Source organism: Pyricularia pennisetigena, chromosome 1 (assembly GCF_004337985.1).
Source record: "Pyricularia pennisetigena strain Br36 chromosome 1, whole genome shotgun sequence".
Lineage (NCBI taxonomy): Eukaryota > Fungi > Ascomycota > Sordariomycetes > Magnaporthales > Pyriculariaceae > Pyricularia > Pyricularia pennisetigena.
The window spans coordinates 2,841,415-2,859,315 of record NC_043740.1 but is presented as its reverse complement, the minus strand read 5'-3'; the positions used below and the strand labels follow the sequence as shown (position 1 = coordinate 2,859,315).

The window sequence follows — 17,901 nt, the reverse complement described above, 5'->3', positions numbered from 1 at the left end:
TTTTTTTTTTTTTTTTCTTTGTCACGTCTGCGGTAGAATTTTAAACTCCCAAGACAGGGCCACGGTGAAAGCGCAGGTGAGGGGAGGGTAGTAGTGCGTTGAAAAGCTTGGTCGTTTGGAACGGTCTGGATAGAATCGGTAGCTTAAAACATGCTATTTACGGAGAATTTTGTCGTTGCAGGTTGACCCAATGCAAGGGGATGCGCGCTGATAGGCTAGGCCGAATAGAGGAAGACAGGCTCATGCTCATTTGCCAAGAGCAGATAGGCTGCCAAGACCCTGGGAACAACTACATATATCTGACACATATAATATAACATGCCTCAATATCTGAATAAAAAAGGAGCACGGCAATACACACCGAGCTGTGTGCTTTTTACCCCGGTCGCACCCAGGAGTGATCTAGGTTTAATTCATGCGTTTCGTACCTTTATAATTTTCGGGCCAGAAAAGCTTACCGCCAAGAGACTGTATCCGTTTATTGCCAAATGCTGATGGAGCCCCCTTGTTACTCTGGCTAAGCGAATACTACCGTGAACCTAAGTACACAAACATGACATGATGCCCGCCATCGCGCGTGCCTCAGCCTGAAGCAAAACATGCAAACGACGGCCCGGTAGAACAGCCCCACCATTGCGCTGCGAGCCTGTAGGCTGTACCAGGAACACCCGGAGCTGGAAGCTAGCCCTCTACGGGAAGATTCCAAGATGCGCGAGCCGATCAGACCCGGCGGTCACAAAATAGGAGTTGTTGGGTATCCGTTGTAAAATGCCAAAGTCTGACAACCTATCTGGTGGATAGGTTGCAGTTTCTCGAGACCAGCAGTATTAGACGCTTTAATTGTTCAAATTGTTCGTTGAAAAAAAAAAAAAAGAAGAAGAATTATCATCGTCAAACGAGACCCTCGAGTAGCCACACACGCACTGAACCTGCAATGAACAGGACTGGGTATTCTGATTTATTTCCAATACATCGATGATAGTAGCCGCTGTGAACAAATGCCGGGACCAGCCTGGGCTGGCAAGAAATCGAAAAGAATGGTGTGAGAGGCATTTAGAATTGGTCTGATGATCGTTCTGTTAGTATGATTATCGAGAGGTCATAACATGCGATGCTGCATACGGGCGAAGGCGCAAGTAACCTTGCATAGGGTATGTCGCCGGCGTATGCTTCCGACATGGCACGACTGGACCCATGCTGAGACAAAATGCCATTCTGCGAATGAAGCGTAAAAAGAGACACTTACCTAGTGTCATGCTTATGCTGACATCCGTGTTCTCCACCATCTTGGTGAACTCCTCAAAGCTGATCTTGCCGTCACCATCCAGGTCCGCCTCCATAATGGTCTTGTCAACAATCTGCTGCAACTGCTGGTCCTTCAGGTTCGAGCCGACCATCATCTTGAGTACAATGAAAAGTTCGCCGTTGCTGATGTAACCGTCCCTGTCAATATCATAAACCTTGAAGGCGAAGCGCAGCTTCTGTTCCTTGTTGCCCTTGCTCGAAAAGGCGCTCAGTCCGGACACAAATTCTTGAAAGTCCACATCGCCGCCGCCGTCTTCGTCGAAGATGGCAATCATTCTGCGCGGGTTTGTTTTCGCAATGGTCAGCGCGTCAATGTGCGCAAAGAGCCCGGGGGCGAAGGTAGAGGGCATAAGCCCGGGTGTGCGAGTGGACAGTCGGAGTAATTAGGCAGGTAGGCAAATACCTTGTGGCGAGGGGATTTGAGGAAATCTGAGGAAGACTGAGAAACTCATCGCGTTCGATAGTGCCCGAGTTGTCCTGGTAAAAGTGAATGGCGGAGGTCAGTCAGCTGGTTGTCTTGTGTCTAGCTTGCAAGACCTGTAGCGCGATTATCTCAAAGCCTCGGAGTGTTACATGCCTTGTCAAGTTTCATAAACCTCTTCCTCAGCCTGTCAACCTCTTCCCTATCGACTGCAAGCAACAATCAGGTAAGCCACATGAATGCTTGGTTCCGTGTGCGGCTAAGGCCATGACACTTGATTCCCAAATAACCGTGTGCGCGCGTAAGCGCATCGCGGCGAGAGCCATCAAGGAGGGGAAGTGAGGGGCCGTAACGGACAGTTGGAGCTTTGGACGATACCATCCAGCACATTGCTGGTCGTGTTGCCCATCTTTTTTGTGTTTTTGGCTGAAAGGCGGGCTGGCTGCGCAAGTAATTCAAAGGGCAAACGGTTGATAGCTGGACGCGGACTTCTGGATTGGTACTTGGCGAAACGGCGATAGGTGCAAGGCCCAACCGACTCTCCAACATGAGATACGGCCGAAATTCAATGGCCCTCCTCAGCGGGCGGTCAGGTTCAGGGTGGGCGGCTGTCAAGTCAAGAGTGGGTATCAAGACTCCACTAAACCCAAGGGGATGGCCGCGGGGTACGCAGCACGTGATATGTAGACACAAATCTGGCGCGATTGAATGCCATTTGGTCCACTTGGATGCGCATGAGGCGCAGGCTACCTGTGCCACCGAGTCACCCTTGATCTGACTGGCCTCACGACTAACAACAGGAACGACATATGAAGTATAGAGCTCAAACACATTGGGCAAAATCTCCGAGAATATGCAACCACTGAGTCTTCATGTGACCTGAAATACTAATATGAAAGCATGTGTGTATGACTCCAGTTAAATAACTTTGGTAAACAAAATCTATGCTCATCGTGAATTTGCACATTATATGCGATCATGTTTTCTGTTCAATTGCGCTCTTGTTGTTGGTGGAGACTGCCGTGTTTTGATATTGGAATGTCGTCTCGATCCCCTTTACAGTGGTAGGAGGGGCCTGGACTGCGGCCTTTCTCGGTTAAGCCATGAAAAAGTGGGGTCCTGATGGCAACTGTGGTGCAACAATCAGAGTTTTCCGCCCAAACATGTCAACGTCGTTCGTTCAGCACGATCAATCAAAAGCATCAAAAACGGCCTCAAAACGCGACTTTTTTATCAAAAAAAGTCGATGGAACGTTGTCGCAGGCTTGAATTTATGTCCTGACTTTTTTTCGACGCGGCTTTTCCGCCGTTTTGTCGACATCCCAACACCAAACCCCAGACGGCACCATGGCAACACGTAAAGTTCGCTACAAGAAACTCAACGTGAAAACACCGCTGCCTGTTCTTCTATTTTCCGAAATCGATTCAAGCGAATATGAAGCCCTCAAGAATGAACAGATCCAGACCGGCGTCGAGTCTGCTGAGGAAAATGTGAGTGATGCCGCTGATATCGCCCGTCTTGCATGTTGATCATGTGATTGAGAACACGTGATCCCACACGTGATTGTGTGACCACAGCACTCTTCCACCACCACATCTCATCCCATATATCTCCCCCATCCCCCTTTCTCGTCGCGTATGGCAGTTGATTAACATTTATTGCCCATCGCAGGAGTACCATCTTCAGGCTGTCCTGTCTACAACAGGTGTTGCTGCGGACAAGGAGATCCCTGTTACTCAAACGCAGGAAAGCAACATCAACTATGATGAGCTGTATCCCGCCAAGTTTGTCGAACCGACAAACTATATTCGCTTCTCGCAAACTGTTGAGGAATGCATAGGTTGTCCGTATGATATGACAGAGGAGGATGAAGCGTTTCTTGCAAAGTATAACAAGGATCTGGCTGCTGGTACTCCCGCGCTGTCCGAAGATGACTTTGAGAAAATCATGTTTGTGTTTGAGGATACTGCGTCAGTCCAGGCGCCTTATGCGGCCGTCGACAACACAGTCGTATCCTACGACCACATGGTGCCGCCGCTGACGGAATTGGAACTTCCAAAACTGATGCTGCACGCCAAAGCCATCTATGAGCACTGGAAGACACAACGGCAGGCGAAAAAGGGACCGCTTCACCCCACACTGAAATTTGAGACTCACCAGGAGAGCGATGATCTGGACCCATTCGTCTGTTTTAGAAGGCGAGAGGTTCGGCAGACTCGCAAGACTCGAGCTCGCGATACACAGATCGCAGACAAACTGAAGCGTTTGCGACGCGAGCTCGAGGAGGGCCGCGAGCTCATCGCTTTGGCTCATGGTCGTGAAGTAATGAAGCGTGAAATGCTGCATGTTGATCGAGCCATCTTTGAGCAAAGATGCAATCTCAAGAAGGTCAAAATCAAGCTCAGTATCAAAACCGATGATGAGGATCTTTACAACACAAAGGTGAGTCTGCTGCCGTTTGGCAGGTCAACGCATAATCCCAAGCTTCATGTACTAACCTTGATTGCGTTTCTAGCCTCAGAGGAAAAAGCCAGCAGAGGCACAACCCGTGCAACAGAGGGCTGCTGCTGGACCTGCACGCGTCGCCCCTCGTAGCGATGCCCGTGCGTCTGACGTAGACCTTGGGTTGTTATCAGAACTCAAGGCCCAACGAGAAGAGGAGATGCGAGTGGACATCGAAACTAAGATTGAAAACCACAAGAAGTGGAACGAGAAGTATGTGGACCTCACCAACTCATCTTTAGCCGACAATAAGCCCGAAACCGAGCAAGAGCCCGAACCTGCGAAGTGGCGGCCGGTCAAGGTGCAGTATTTGATGACGCCGCCGAATAGTGCGTCGGCGGAGGATTTAGAAGAGCCTACGCCCATGGAACTGGACGCGCCAGAGCCTGCGCCTATTCGTCGATTCCATGGACTGTCAGCGGATGACGATGATTACTCACCAGATCCAATGGAGTACCGTCGTCGCGTCGGTCGTCTCAACAGGCTCTGGGTGGACAGACGGCCAATCAAGAGGCAACTAGTTGATGTTGTTCCAACGCGTTTCCCGGTCGCTAGTGATCGATGGAAGTATGACTGTGACTCGAGCGATGACGAAGACCCCGTGTATGAGGTTGACCCTTTCGATCTTCGTGCGCTCAAGTTCCGCGCTACCATACCGTTGGGGTCAGCAGCACCGCGGCGTCTTGAGGCATCTGCAGCGGCGCCAGTCACCAATGGGACCGCACGGCCAGCATTGCCATGGTCCGGAGGTGGCCAGCCACCGTCCCAGCAACCACAGCAGCAGCAATCACAGCAGCAGCAGCAGCAGCCCCAGCAACAACAACAACCACAACCGCAGGTGCAGCCGTCCGCCTGATACGCATCGTGCTTTGACTGCCTTGGTCCGCCTCTAATATTTCCTCGCTTCTTGTTCTCTTTTGAGTTTATACCCGATCGTTTGCGATGCCGGAAAACAGGACATGACATTTCTTTCTTTTGGGTTGCGCGGGCAAGGCGTTGGGTGTGTTCTGTTTTCGGTTTGGGCTTTTTGTGTACTGTACATAATTTGTTAGAGCCTGTACATGGTGTAGATTCGAAAGGAGAGGAATATTTGGGGGAGATGTACATACTCGATGATATGGATTGGAGAGGTGATTGCGCAGTCGCTTTGCGGTTGGTGGTAAATGTCAAAGCGTGTTTTTTTGGCATAGCAGATCTAGAAAAGCCATGACACGCAAATAATACAACCGACGACGCACCTTTTTGCCATTGCTTTATGTCAACGAGTATTAGCCAGTAATTTCAAGATGGATTAGGTGAATGACAAGCAAGATTGTTTCCGGAAGAATAGAAACCTACCCTTTGGGCCCAGACGACATAAGCCCACGATCCGGTCCCCCCGCTCCGCCATGGCCCGTCGGGTGCCGGCATTGCATGGGACGCAGCCACAGGAGGACTGGTAAGTATGTAGAAAGACACTCACGGAGGCAAGAGCAAGGCAACGAATCTAGTCAGCTCTCTCGATCTGGGAGATAGCGGAAGGTGTCAGCAGACACATCCCGCGCGGCGGGCGCTGTCATGACAGTTCCCCTTTGAAACGTTAGCCTCGTAGATGCGTCGTGTGTTGTCGAGGCGATATATAAGCTCGATAGAGAGGGCTTTCTTGAGCAAACCCTCCAGTGTCAGCATGCATCGGTGGCATAGAAGAAAGTGGTGAGGGCGATATCTGCCTCGTCAAGTTGTGCGGTTGTTAGGTTGGACGGGGGCTTAAACGGGGAAGTGGAGTTGGATGGGATGCTCGTCAACTTGAGTGATACTCACACTAAGCGCCTGCCTGTGCGCGGGTTGCGGCCAAATGCCTAGGCCGATTAGGTAACCTGCAAGTCGATTGGTGCGCAGAGCAAGAGGAAGGTCAGAAGGCGGTGGGCGATCGCGTCCAAACCCCTGCAGGTGATCCACCTGTAGATCGGCAGAATTCATAGTGGACCACTTTATTTTTTTCGAGAGCAACAGCTGCCCCTCCAAATCGTCATAGCGGGGGAACTTTTTTTTTTTATTTGGTTGGGATGAAAAATAAGGGTAGCGTCAGGGTAGGGTAGGTACGTTGGTTGAGAGACGAGACAAAGCAAGGTACATTGAGTTTGGTGCCAAAGTACTCTAACGTTTCCTATAAGTCCAATAGCGGTGTGATGTACGACGAGTATCAACTGCCGTGATTAAGTTGACGACTAGTCAACCGAACTACCATTGCCGTTACCCGTCAAACCTTACAAGCGTATGTTCGAATCCTCAAGTCCCGGCAAGGTGGTTTGCTGTGGCAGCGGTCACAACGTGGGGTTGCGCCCGTGTCTACCGCAGATCACGGCCCAAACTATCAAGTTACTATTTGGCACTCCGAGGTCCGGAACCGGACTAATCCGCAACGCCACGGGCGAGATCCCGGCAACGCCTGAGTCTGCACCGGAAGGCGCCACAAAAGAGGAGAGCAACAACCCCCAGCCCCTGGGAGATCACGCATCATCCACAGCAGACACCCCTTTTTCTTTGTCAGCATCGCCGCCGTCTACGACAATGGCCATCCCCTCAAACCCTGCCAAGCGCCGCCGTATCGCTCTCGGATGCGAGGGCAGCGCGAACAAACTAGGCATCGGCATCATCGCCCACCCGCCCGAGGGAGAAACAGGCGACCCGGTGGTGCTCTCCAACGTCCGGGACACTTTCGTCTCTCCGCCGGGCACGGGCTTCCTGCCCAAGGACACGGCGGCGCACCACCGCTCCTTCTTCGTTCGGGTGGCGCAGCAGGCCATCCGGGACGCGGGCGTCACGGTGGCCGAGGTCGACTGCATCTGCTACACCAAGGGGCCGGGGATGGGGGCGCCGCTGACCAGCACCGCCATCGGCGCCCGCACGCTCGCGCTGCTCTGGGGCAAGCCGCTCGTGGGCGTCAACCACTGCGTCGGCCACATCGAGATGGGGCGCGCCATCACAGGCGCCGACAACCCTGTCGTGCTGTACGTCAGCGGCGGCAACACGCAGGTCATTGCCTACGCCGAGCAGCGGTATCGCATCTTTGGCGAGACGCTCGACATCGCCGTTGGCAACTGCCTCGACCGCTTTGCCCGCACCCTGAAGATCAGCAACGACCCGGCGCCCGGCTACAACATCGAGCAGCTGGCCAAGCAGGGCTCTGTGCTCCTGGACCTTCCCTACGCCGTCAAGGGCATGGACTGCTCCTTCTCGGGCATCCTGACCCGCGCCGACGAGCTAGCCGCCCAGATGGCAGCCAAGCCCGACCTCTTCACCCCGGCCGACCTGTGCTTCACTCTGCAAGAGACCGTATTTGCCATGCTGGTCGAGATCACGGAGCGCGCCATGGCTCACGTCGGTAGCACGCAGGTCCTCATCGTCGGCGGCGTCGGCTCCAACGAGCGGCTGCAGGAGATGATGGGAGCCATGGCCAAAGACCGCGGCGGCAGCGTCTACGCCACGGATGAACGATTCTGCATTGACAACGGCATCATGATAGCACATGCCGGCCTCCTCGCTTACGAGACCGGATTCAGGACACCGTTGGAAGAAAGCACATGTACGCAAAGGTTCAGGACAGACGAGGTACACGTCAAATGGAGAGATTAGTCGTTAGAGAGTCTTCGTACAATGGGATTTAGTCGGACGATATCATTCCCCTAGTCAATTGGGATGACCCATTCACGGGCCGCCTGAATATAAGTAATACCCTTCTTGTTATGAGTTTATAGTTTTCCACTTTCGATGAAGCGGAACGACATGCTGCTGCTAGTATACCATGGTGCCTTCAGGCCCATCATCCATAGCCACTGACTTGAACATGTCACACAAATAAAAGCGCACACCATGTGGCAGAGAAGAGCGTATCGAGCCCTATCATGTTAGAGGGCATTTTCCACTATCAACCTCATGTTATCGTTTACGAGAAGTGATATGTATTGTACCGACCAAGAACCTGATGGCCACTAGATCCAGTTGTTAGGGCCCCGGTGTCTTCAACATGCCCATCCAATAGTGACATGTATGTTTCTGTATCCTTCATAGTTCAGCGAGCCCAAAGACCTGCTCAGCCATCTTGACCTGTTGGCTTGTAGATGATGGTGGTGACGTACTAAGTCCTTGAGTTAGTAAATCGACAACAGAAAGGAGAACACTCGGCCAACATACTTTGCTCTTGTACCTCGTCGTTGCCGACACGGCCAAGATGTTGTTCTTGATGCTTGAAGTGGCAAGGTGGTTCAACACTGTGTGGTTCGGCATGTTGAGCACACTGTTGTCGTCCTTGATCAGAACTGCCGCGTTCAGGATAGGCTTGCTGAGGAAGCCAGGAAGAGCAGGCGCCGGAGGTAGCTTTTCTATAGCACCAACTGACAAGTGGTACGCATGTGAATCTTCTGGCTGATCGAAATCTACCAGGTAGGTTGGAATCTCATGCTCAAACACTTCCTTCGGATCGACCTCCTTGTAGCGCACGGTTTTCTCATCTATTTGTGAGGGTCCCCTTGAGCCTGCGAGTTCTTGCTGCGGAACCTTCTTTTCGGGTGCATCCGGCTGAACAGTTCCTGAAGGGGTTGGCTCGGCCACGCTGACCTCGATATAGTTCACGAGATTGTTACCAAAATCCACCGTGACAGGCAATTCCGTGGATGTCTGCATCTGCCCGTCCACCAAAAATCTAACGTGGTGGGTTCCGGGGAGGATGTTGATCGTTGCGGCAAAGTGGCCGGGCTTGCCCTCGACTGGATGCAATCGATGTTTGCGGTTCCACTGGAAGATCGTGCCTGTAACGTAGACTTTCTCGCCTCCATGCGGCCACTCGAGGCGGAAAGGCACAGTAGGTCTGGTCTTGTCGACACTGAGCTCATCGCCGCCCTCGTCTTCTTCTTCAGCTTCATGGTTGTAGGTACCCGAGCTCAATGCAGAGGACTTGCGGTTCAGAGTCTCCTCCGAGTCGAGAGTCTCGACGGCACCTGTGGGGGAGCCGGGAACATTCTCATTTGGTGATATTATGGGCGATCCAGGTGTGTGGATCTCCTCCTCAATGGGCAACGGCAGCCGTGGCGGGCGCGTTATGTACGACAAGTCTGACATGCTGCTGGTGGGAACCATGGCAGCCTCCGGGGTCTCGAGAGCCTCGGACCCCGCGCCTTCGCCTGGCGCAGATTCGCCTGGTATGTGTGCTTTATGTGGCTGGTGGTTCTGTTGCGCCTGCGAAGCGTTCGGCACGGCGACGGGCTTGCTAGGCCCGTCAGCCGGCCCTGTCTGCAACGGGCGGGAGGGTAACTCGGTCGACCTGGACACGCTGGACGAGGGCGAGGGGACACCGAGAGGATATTGTTGCGATCGCGGGGGCACTGTGGTGGAACCTTGGGCTTGAGCTGAAGACTGCTCCGGCGGGGCAGCGGCGCGTTGATTCTGGACGGGGATGGGATGCTTCGAATCGCGCCTAGAATGCGAGCGGGTGGGAGGATCGCTACCCGTCGCCGAGGCTTGAGCCGATGCGGCGGACGACGATGGTCCCGAGGCCCCGGCTTGTCGCTGGGCGGAGGTTTGATTGCCCATTTTTGGCCAGGCACCTTTGCAGATACAATCGGGCTTGTAGTAGTGGGGGCGGGTGTCTTTCGTGCCTAGCGGAAAGAGGCGGGGAGGGGACGCGGCTCCCAGCCCCTGTTGCAGTGACAGTACAGCGCAACAGAGGTCAACCCCGAAGCGAGATGAAACTTGTGACCTATCGGCAAGGGTATGGTGGGTGATCGTTGATTGGGGGAACCGCGTCTCTACCAGAGGTCAGGTGCAAGTGGCGGGCGGGTTCTAGGCCTTAGTTGCCGGTAGTCGATGAATGGCTGCGTGTTCTGGGCTAGTTTCTCTGCAGGGAAAAAGCAAGCCTGGATGTGTTGTCTAGCTGTGTTTGTTGAAAATGAAGGTCGAACCTGCGAATAATTGTTTCGCGATGCGGTTGCGCCAGCAATATAGATTGGAGCAAACCTCGCTCTGGCGTTTAAGCAAGGCGGGTGTTTAATGAGGTGAGATGTGTGACGGGCAGTAATCGCTTTGCTTGAGATGGACCGGACCAGTCGCATCTGCTGAGCAGACGGGTGCGGGCGGCGGAGTGGAGTGGGCAATGCAGGAGGTAGGTAGCACAAACTATTTCCAAAAGGAAGCTCGCAATTTGTTGTAATTTTTTAGCAAGTACTAGACTAACTGGATAGACTGTCTCTGCCTTGCCTAACCCAGGTTATCTACCTCCACGTAGACTCTCGGCCAAAGAGCGATTGGGAGGATGGTTACGGGAACCATGTGGGTCGCCCTTGAGTCCTCAGAAGTTTCATTGTTCCTGGCCTGGAAAGAACGGGCTTCCACTCAATTAACAAAAGCAGAAGCTACGGAGCTTACAAAGTAGACTTTAAGATCCGACAAGAGATGATAGTGCCAAGTTTTCCTGTGGACACTGTAACGAACCCCATGGTTTGTCCGACTTAGGTACCTTACCTTACCCAAACTATCCTTCCTTGTACATTTTTATCACACAATAGCAGGCTTGTAGACATAGCTGTACCCACCGGGCATATCTGGTCAGGGTCGATATAGAGATAATCAACTAAACGCGAGGAAAATACAAGTGTTCAGTCTGATCTTTTCCGCTGGAGGCCTGCCAGCCACTGCCCACCCCAAATTACACTGTGCTTCTATGAAGTATGGAGTAAATGTTCCGTCATTCCAAGCTTCTACCTAGCAAACTCAGCTTTTGACAAGAGGTCACGAGACCTTGGTCGCAACATCCAGACAACCAAATCAAGTCGCGTTTCCATCATCAGTTTTTATACGACTGATTCTAGTTTGTACAATATGCCGCTTAATCGCTCGAAATTATTTCAACAACAACCCCCTCAGTTCTGCACCGTAAAACTCCGTGCAACAAACACCACAACATTTATTTGAAGAAATAACCCGCTATCGGTACGCCGCCATTAATTTGCAGGCTAGCCTGTTTAGGCCTAAGGGACACGGCATATCAGCCATCCATAATGGGCGTGGACCCCAAGCCCCCAAGTCTCACGTCAAAAGGCGCATCGCGTAAGCAGGGGTTCTAGCCATTGAGTTCAACAATCCTACCTTTAAGGTACCTCGCCTGGCGCTACCTAATTAACCTAGTGACGATGATGATGCATTCTTTCTGACCTTGAATTTTCGCCAGATATTATTAAAGAGAGAAAAAAAATTAAATTAACCAGAATTACCATCAATTCAACGCCTTTGGTGTCCATTTCCCCACAAACCACCACCCCCAGCGTCTCAATTGAGACTCCTCCTTACAGCAGTTATGGACTTGGTCTCGCCCAGGACGCTAGAGGCCTTGGGGTACATGCCGTCGCTGGTGAGGTCGGCGTCCAGCGTCGTCATGGTCACCATCACCACAATGCTGTCGCTCGTCTCGACCATGGCCGCCGCCACCGTGGCCCTTTTGCGCTTCTCTTTGATACCCGTCAACTGGCTCTGGAGGGTTGTGTTTGTTTTACTGTCGCCTATGTTGTACACCACAGCATATGTTCTGTCGCCGGCCTGGTACATGGTCTCTCTTTTGCCAAAGCTGCAGGTCAGTCGGCCATCTGTCTTCCTTGCAAGAAGCCTAGGTTCCTCGAGACCTTGGCTATGATATCGAGAGACTTTTTACTAATTCATACTACTGGGTAACAAAATAGCCTCTTTATATTTATGTTAGTTTATAACTCCGCCCCTCTCCCCATGCTCCATTGTACTATATCATGTAACAACGCTGGATGGCCCGCTTTGATGCAACCTACTAACCGATCATACCAGTTTGGTTCTGCCGCCTTTGTCGGTATCGTCGCTGGCCTCTCGATCAAGCTGTCATCGCAAGTGTTTGTCTCCGTTCTGCAATTGGACAAGGAGAGCGCTCCCTCCCTCAAACAAACCGAGGCCCAGCGACAGAAGAAGGAGAAGCAGAAACTGGCCATGTCGGAGGCAACTAGTCCGACAGCGCAGCAAACGCCCACCATCAAGCGGGCCAGCGATTACTACAGCGGCAGTCTCTCGTCAGATATCGACTGGCAGATCATCGACCGTATCACAAATCGAGGCCTGCACAGCGAACACTCGCGAAGAATGCCATTACTGCAGTCGATTATTCTAGAAGAAGAGGAGGACGACACCTCAGGAGGTGACTAATGTACTTAGTGGGTTACAAACACGAAAGAAAAAACACGGAGATTCTGTAGGAATGGAAACCCGCCTCCAGTATTGGGCTGGCTATACGATAATTATATTATACAGCGTGCAGCGTACACTCGCCCTGGGTCTTGTTCAATAATATCTGCGTTATTGCCGACTCCTTGCAATCAATCGGCAAGATAATCAAGAGTTCGTAAGGGCATGGTCATCCGGGGGCTGTGAATGAAGAAAAAAAAAAAAGACAAGTCGCTCTGTCGATACCGCGTACTGATGGTACCAGCCTCTTGCCTCGCCTTGCAGAATGATGAGAATGAGCAAAATCCAAACAGAGGCTCAGCCATATCATATTGGTCTCTTGGTTGATCTAATGAAAACTGATGTTGGGAACATGCCGAACCTTCGGTCCATCAGTTAAATGGTGTGTTTGTTTGTGATCGCGTGTGGATTCGGAAGAGCACGGGTCGCAGTCAAAGCTTAAGCTTGGAAATTCTGGAAAAAGCTCAACGATCAAGGATTGAGGTAAAAGGTCTTCTAGGTCTAGCTGAAGACCGCCTTTGTGTTCGACACTGCCATCCAAACCAAAGTGTTCGTTAGTTTTGGTTTTCTGATGAGCCCATATTTCGCTCCGGGTTTCGAAGCAAGGTGTGTCGTAGTCATAGTCCGAACCATAGCAATGTGCCGAATTCGTTATGGATTTATAGAAACCATAATGAGAGCCTCTTTCCCGCTGAGGCAATTCTGGCTGGAGACAATCCTGATGCTATCTTGGGAATCTTGGCGCCTTTCCTGGTGGACACTATCTCCGGTAAAGATCGCGGTCGCGATCTCTCTCGCGATCTCTATCACGATCTCGTATAGGCGACCGACTTCTTGTCCTGCTGCTGCGGCCTCGATCGTCATATGCACGATCTCGGTCATATCTTCTGTCGTCCCGGTCATCGCGGCGCCTTCTATCGTCCCGCGGCGGCATCCTATCGTCCCTCCTTCCACCGCCGCTGTAGCTGGGGATATATGTGTCAACGTCGGCTCGCCCGCCGCCACCAGCGCGGTCATTTCCTCTGCTCCGGGGAGGAGGCACATCCCGAGAGCTGTTGTCCATGCCATTATGAGAGCCTGCAGGTGGTGGGGGTCGAGGTGGCAAACCAAGATTCCTGTCCTTGGACCATGCCGGCTGTCTGCGTTCAGGCTCGCCATTGGGTGCTCCTCGGTGAGGCGGAGGGTAGCGGCCACCGTTAGCACCGTTCCGGCCCCCGTAATCACCGCTTTGGTATCCATGGTTAGGGCCTGGCCCATCCATCGGCCCTCGCCCGACTGCGCCTCCCTTGGGAGCAGGGGGTAGTGCCTTGGGAGGACGATCATGATATCTTCTCCTGTCGAGCTCGTGACTGTCTTCAAACGTGGGAATATCCTCAGGCTTTGACGGCATAGGGGCAGTTCGGAAATAAGGATGTTGCAAAGCATCTATTGCGTTGATCCTTGACTTCCAATCGAGCTTCAACAGCTCCTTCAGTAGCGAGACAGCCATTTGGCCGTGCCTAGAGAAGTTCGTCAGTAAAGGATTCAGTACGTCGCAGTAGGCCATCTAAACTTACTCCCTGAATCGTTGAGATAGGTTACCAGGGCGTGACTTGGGCTGCATCGCCTCAGCTCCTGGCAGTTTCCTCCAGCCCGGCATCGTGTCCTCTGTTGGAGTGCCACAAAGATCCCAAATAAGCTCGAGCTGGTGCCCGTCGCTTTCGCCAGAGAGGATGGGCTTTCCGGTCAGCATCTCGCCAAAGACACATCTGGAAGCAGAGCACGTTAGCCTTGGTCCGCACATGGTCACTCATGGCACCTGCGCAGACTTACCCAACTCCCCACATGTCTATTGCTGTCGTGTAGGCCTTTAGGTGTAGGAGCAGCTCTGGAGGCCTATACCAGCGAGTCACCACCAGGCTAGTGTAATTCCTCGTGCCTTCGCCTCCACCACGCCCAGGTTGCGGAACTGGACCGTCGTAATGTCTCGCCAGTCCGAAATCCGCAATCTGCAGGATGCCCTTGTTGTTAATCAATAAGTTGGCTGCTTTCATGTCGCGATGAAGAATTTTGTTCTCGTGAAGGTATCTCAGACCCTCCAATAGTTGTATAAGATAGCATTTGATGTGTGCCTCGGTGAACTTGACAGAGGGGTTGTCCAGAAGGCCCGAGAGATCATGGTCCATGTAGGGGAAAACCATGTGCATGATCGGTCGTTTGCGTTTGTCGGCTAGAGTAGTGTGTAGTCGTCAGCCGATGGCCCTGCCAGGCCGCTCGGATAGGCAGCTACGGACAGGAAGCTACTCACATCTGTTTTGAGGGTGCTCAACAGCCATGTCCTCCAACCTCAGCACATTGGGGTGCGATAGCAACTTGAGTAGCTTGATTTCTCGGAGGGCAGTGATTGGGAACTGCAGGTGGCATCATGTTAGCAGTGGATTTTTTCTCTTCCAGGGCCGAAGCGGATGATCGCATTGCTGCCGGCCAATAATGGATAAAACATACGCCATCTTTCTCGTTGTGCATGATGATCTTCTTCAGCGCGACGATTGCCCCAGTCTTCTTCGATCTGGCCTTGTGCACCTCGCCAAAAGTTCCCTCTCCCAGCTTTCCTAGGACTTCATATTCCGCTATTTTGGCGCATCCCAGGAAGGAGCTCTTTGGCCGCATGTGTTTTAATGCGAACGATCGTGGTGAGAGGACAGCAGATGCCTCTTCCCGAGTGTCGCCGGGAGTGGTCATGGTCGCGCGGGCCGATGGGTTGTGCGCGATGGTCGCGAGTTCAATAGGAGAATGCCCGCTGGTACCTATACAAGTGCTGTTTGGTGATGGGATGATAGAAAGCTTGACCCGTTCGCGGGCGGAATCGTCGCGAGTATCTTATCCTAGGCAGTGCAAGCCTGGCTCAAAGGGTCAAAGGATGTTTTTCGCGAATGAAAAATCATGCCTGACAGATGTAGCTGGTCGAAGCGTGTGAGTGCTGTACTTTTTTGCTGATGCGCGTACCTGTGAAGATCAAAATCCCTGTGATGACGACCATCCGGGCTTTAAGTTGGATCAATTGGGACTTTGTAAGGGTGGGTTGGAAGTGGAGAGGAAGTAGTACAGTATACTATTGCTTGGCACAGACCAAATTGTTAGTGGAGCAGGCTGCACAACGCCTGTAAGTACAGTGTTTCTTCCATATCAGCACTTTTGCAGCCACATCTCAGCGCCTCACTGTTGAGGCGCAAAATGCAGTGAAGCTTAGCTTCGTCCCGCTCGAAGCCGACGAACGTCAATCATTCAATTCCCAATCGACCCGATACTGTTCCCTTCCCCGTTGCGGTGTCCGCCATAGCCAATTGCACTCCCGCCGAAAAACCTTCGATAACGACCAATTGACCCTACGAACTCAATTACCACCAGAAACCACGCACAAGTCGCAACGATGGCCGGCCCGACAGGCGGTCGCCTCCCGCCCAACGCGCAGCAGATCGGACCGGGCATCTTCAAGGCCCGTGGCCCCTACCGCGCGCCTTTCATCTACAGATTCGCCGGCACAGCGCTGAGTGCTAGCATGTGGTTTTTTGTACGTCACGTCTGTTGGCTTGACTGGTCGCTTTTCCCCGCAAGCTTTGGGTACTGGAGGATGATAGATATCTAGACTAACTTTGCATGTTGTCGAATAGTTGATGTACAGGGCAAAGAAGGACGGTAATTACCCCTTGGATTCCCCAACTTTCTCGCAGTCAAACTCGATGCGGCCGAACCTTTTCGCGGTATTATTGGTACTGACTTGGATTCGACAGGCCCTGTATTGCTGGGTTGGAAGCACCCTTGGGACCACTGAATGGAAAGGCATAGAGAAAAAGCACACCAGCATTACAGCATCAATTGTCCCGCGACAAGGTTGCAGTTGGAGTTTACCAGGGAGGGCGAGATATGGCACAGAACAGACAACGTTGCGCATACGTATAGAGAGTTTGTCCGCTTAGCAGGGCAAATCGAATTCAGTTTCCTTTGCATTTTTCATGCGTTTAAATCAGCAGTGCTTAACCTTGATGCGCCGCTACTACTCCGGATCCCCCGCCTTCTTAGCCTCTGTAAGCTTTACATTCTCAAAGAGGTAGTGCGCTACTCCCCAAGTATCTCCATTCTCATAGTTGAACAGCTCTGAGCATGCCATGTAGAATATCTGCCACCTGTTATACCAAGTCGCAGCATCTGCCTCTCCGTAAGTTTCCACAAGGTGAGGCCATATCTCCTTCTTGTTCTTGATCATCTTGGCCAGCCAATCCTAATTATTATGAGGGAAACATTTAGCACAAGGATTCTAGATACTAAGGGTCAATCCTAAAGTTTTCTTTCTTCTTTTTGGGGTCTTACCTCGCAGGTTTTCGAATAATGCTTGCCATTCACCCACCACTGTTTCTCGATCTTCATCTCGCGCTGGAAATAAAGAAGCAAGTCTGCCGATGGCATGGTACCGCCAGTAAAGAAGTGCGTGGACATCCAGCCTTCTTCAAAGTCATAGGGGCTGTCTTTGTGGGCAAAAATGTGGACAAATAGCTTTCCACCGGGCCTGAGGGCTCGAGAGACCTTGGCCATCAGCAACTCATAGTTCTTCATGTGCTCAAACATCTAGTAAAATCGTCAACCTAGCCGTCCCTTCAAGCTCTAGAGGGTAGGGAACTCCCAAACCTACTTCGATGGACACCACCCTGTCGAAAGTGTTGTGTTCAAACTCATAATCGGCAATATTGCCCGTGATGACCTTTAAGTTTGTGAGACCCTTCTCCTGTGCCTTGGAGTCGATATACTCCTTCTGGGTCCTCGAGTTGGAAAACGCCGTGATCCTCGCGCCGGGCAGCATCTCGGCGAAGAAGAGCGCACCGGAGCCCCAGCCACACCCGAGGTCGAGTATGTCCATGCCATCCTCCAGCTGGGCCTTTTCGAGGTACGTCCTTAGCATGGCGACTTCTGCCTGCGCAAGGGTCTCGCCTCCCTTGGGGTACAGGCAAGCCGAGTACTTCATGCGCGGGCCCAGGCAGGCGGCCAGCACGCCGGTGCCGACCTCGTAGTGCTGCGAGTTGGCCGTCGCCGTCTCCACGGCGATGGGCCGCGTCCGCAGCAGCTCAATGTAGCGCATCTTGCGCTCGTAGTCGGCCTCGAGCGACGTGGTGGTCGACATGGCGATGCGCGCGGCCAACTGACGCCGGATGCCGACACGGATCACGGCGTGCGGCAGGTAGCCGCCATCTAGAATCCAGTCTGCGTGCGTGTGCCATTTTGTTTGTGTATTAGAGTCAGCGTTGGTTCTTCATATTGTTATTTTCACGAGAAAATCAAAGGTGCCTCGCCTCGCTCACCGTAGTTCATGTTGTAAGCTGTTGGGTCAACTTTCGGTGTAGAATTAAATTATGACTTCAAATCGAGCATACGCCTAATAATCACTTTCCCATTGTATACCTATGTAGAA

General features: G+C 52.4%; 9 protein-coding genes across 9 annotated transcripts; 4 read left to right on the top strand and 5 right to left on the bottom strand.

Moving 5' to 3' along the window:
* Positions 1 to 1,053: 1,053 nt before the first annotated feature.
* Positions 1,054 to 2,135, bottom strand: PpBr36_07409 (uncharacterized protein; the record flags this gene model as incomplete). The annotated part of the gene is made up of 4 exons (XM_029894546.1): positions 1,054 to 1,076; positions 1,247 to 1,581; positions 1,709 to 1,782; positions 2,100 to 2,135. 4 exons carry the CDS (start codon positions 2,133 to 2,135, stop codon positions 1,054 to 1,056), a joined length of 468 nt encoding a protein of 155 aa, XP_029748276.1.
* A 938-nt stretch (positions 2,136 to 3,073) lies between these two features.
* PpBr36_07408 (uncharacterized protein) lies at positions 3,074 to 5,085 on the top strand (the record flags this gene model as incomplete). The annotated part of the gene is made up of 3 exons (XM_029894545.1): positions 3,074 to 3,217; positions 3,399 to 4,169; positions 4,243 to 5,085. The coding sequence occupies 3 exons, from the start codon at positions 3,074 to 3,076 to the stop codon at positions 5,083 to 5,085; spliced, it is 1,758 nt and encodes a 585-aa protein (XP_029748493.1).
* A 1,400-nt stretch (positions 5,086 to 6,485) lies between these two features.
* On the top strand, positions 6,486 to 7,844 carry PpBr36_07407 (uncharacterized protein; the record flags this gene model as incomplete). Its single annotated transcript, XM_029894544.1, has 1 exon — positions 6,486 to 7,844. One exon carries the CDS (start codon positions 6,486 to 6,488, stop codon positions 7,842 to 7,844), a length of 1,359 nt encoding a protein of 452 aa, XP_029748283.1.
* Positions 7,845 to 8,301: 457 nt separating this feature from the next.
* On the bottom strand, positions 8,302 to 9,962 carry PpBr36_07406 (uncharacterized protein; the record flags this gene model as incomplete). Its single annotated transcript, XM_029894543.1, has 2 exons — positions 8,403 to 9,962; positions 8,302 to 8,346 (listed from the first exon to the last, which is right to left on the bottom strand). The coding sequence occupies exons 1-2, from the start codon at positions 9,795 to 9,797 to the stop codon at positions 8,302 to 8,304; spliced, it is 1,440 nt and encodes a 479-aa protein (XP_029748284.1). The 5' UTR covers positions 9,798 to 9,962.
* A 1,566-nt stretch (positions 9,963 to 11,528) lies between these two features.
* Positions 11,529 to 11,804, bottom strand: PpBr36_07405 (uncharacterized protein; the record flags this gene model as incomplete). The annotated part of the gene is made up of 1 exon (XM_029894542.1): positions 11,529 to 11,804. One exon carries the CDS (start codon positions 11,802 to 11,804, stop codon positions 11,529 to 11,531), a length of 276 nt encoding a protein of 91 aa, XP_029748494.1.
* PpBr36_07404 (uncharacterized protein) lies at positions 11,557 to 12,422 on the top strand (the record flags this gene model as incomplete). Its single annotated transcript, XM_029894541.1, has 3 exons — positions 11,557 to 11,829; positions 11,936 to 11,950; positions 12,054 to 12,422. 3 exons carry the CDS (start codon positions 11,557 to 11,559, stop codon positions 12,420 to 12,422), a joined length of 657 nt encoding a protein of 218 aa, XP_029748495.1.
* Positions 12,423 to 13,221: 799 nt separating this feature from the next.
* Positions 13,222 to 15,182, bottom strand: PpBr36_07403 (uncharacterized protein; the record flags this gene model as incomplete). Its single annotated transcript, XM_029894540.1, has 5 exons — positions 13,222 to 13,960; positions 14,018 to 14,209; positions 14,274 to 14,670; positions 14,749 to 14,851; positions 14,946 to 15,182. 5 exons carry the CDS (start codon positions 15,180 to 15,182, stop codon positions 13,222 to 13,224), a joined length of 1,668 nt encoding a protein of 555 aa, XP_029748279.1.
* Positions 15,183 to 15,870: 688 nt separating this feature from the next.
* On the top strand, positions 15,871 to 16,272 carry PpBr36_07402 (uncharacterized protein; the record flags this gene model as incomplete). The annotated part of the gene is made up of 3 exons (XM_029894539.1): positions 15,871 to 16,011; positions 16,112 to 16,136; positions 16,232 to 16,272. 3 exons carry the CDS (start codon positions 15,871 to 15,873, stop codon positions 16,270 to 16,272), a joined length of 207 nt encoding a protein of 68 aa, XP_029748280.1.
* Positions 16,273 to 16,494: 222 nt separating this feature from the next.
* PpBr36_07401 (uncharacterized protein) lies at positions 16,495 to 17,801 on the bottom strand (the record flags this gene model as incomplete). The annotated part of the gene is made up of 4 exons (XM_029894538.1): positions 16,495 to 16,719; positions 16,809 to 17,063; positions 17,128 to 17,693; positions 17,792 to 17,801. The coding sequence occupies 4 exons, from the start codon at positions 17,799 to 17,801 to the stop codon at positions 16,495 to 16,497; spliced, it is 1,056 nt and encodes a 351-aa protein (XP_029748281.1).
* Between the last annotated feature and the right edge of the window lie 100 nt (positions 17,802 to 17,901).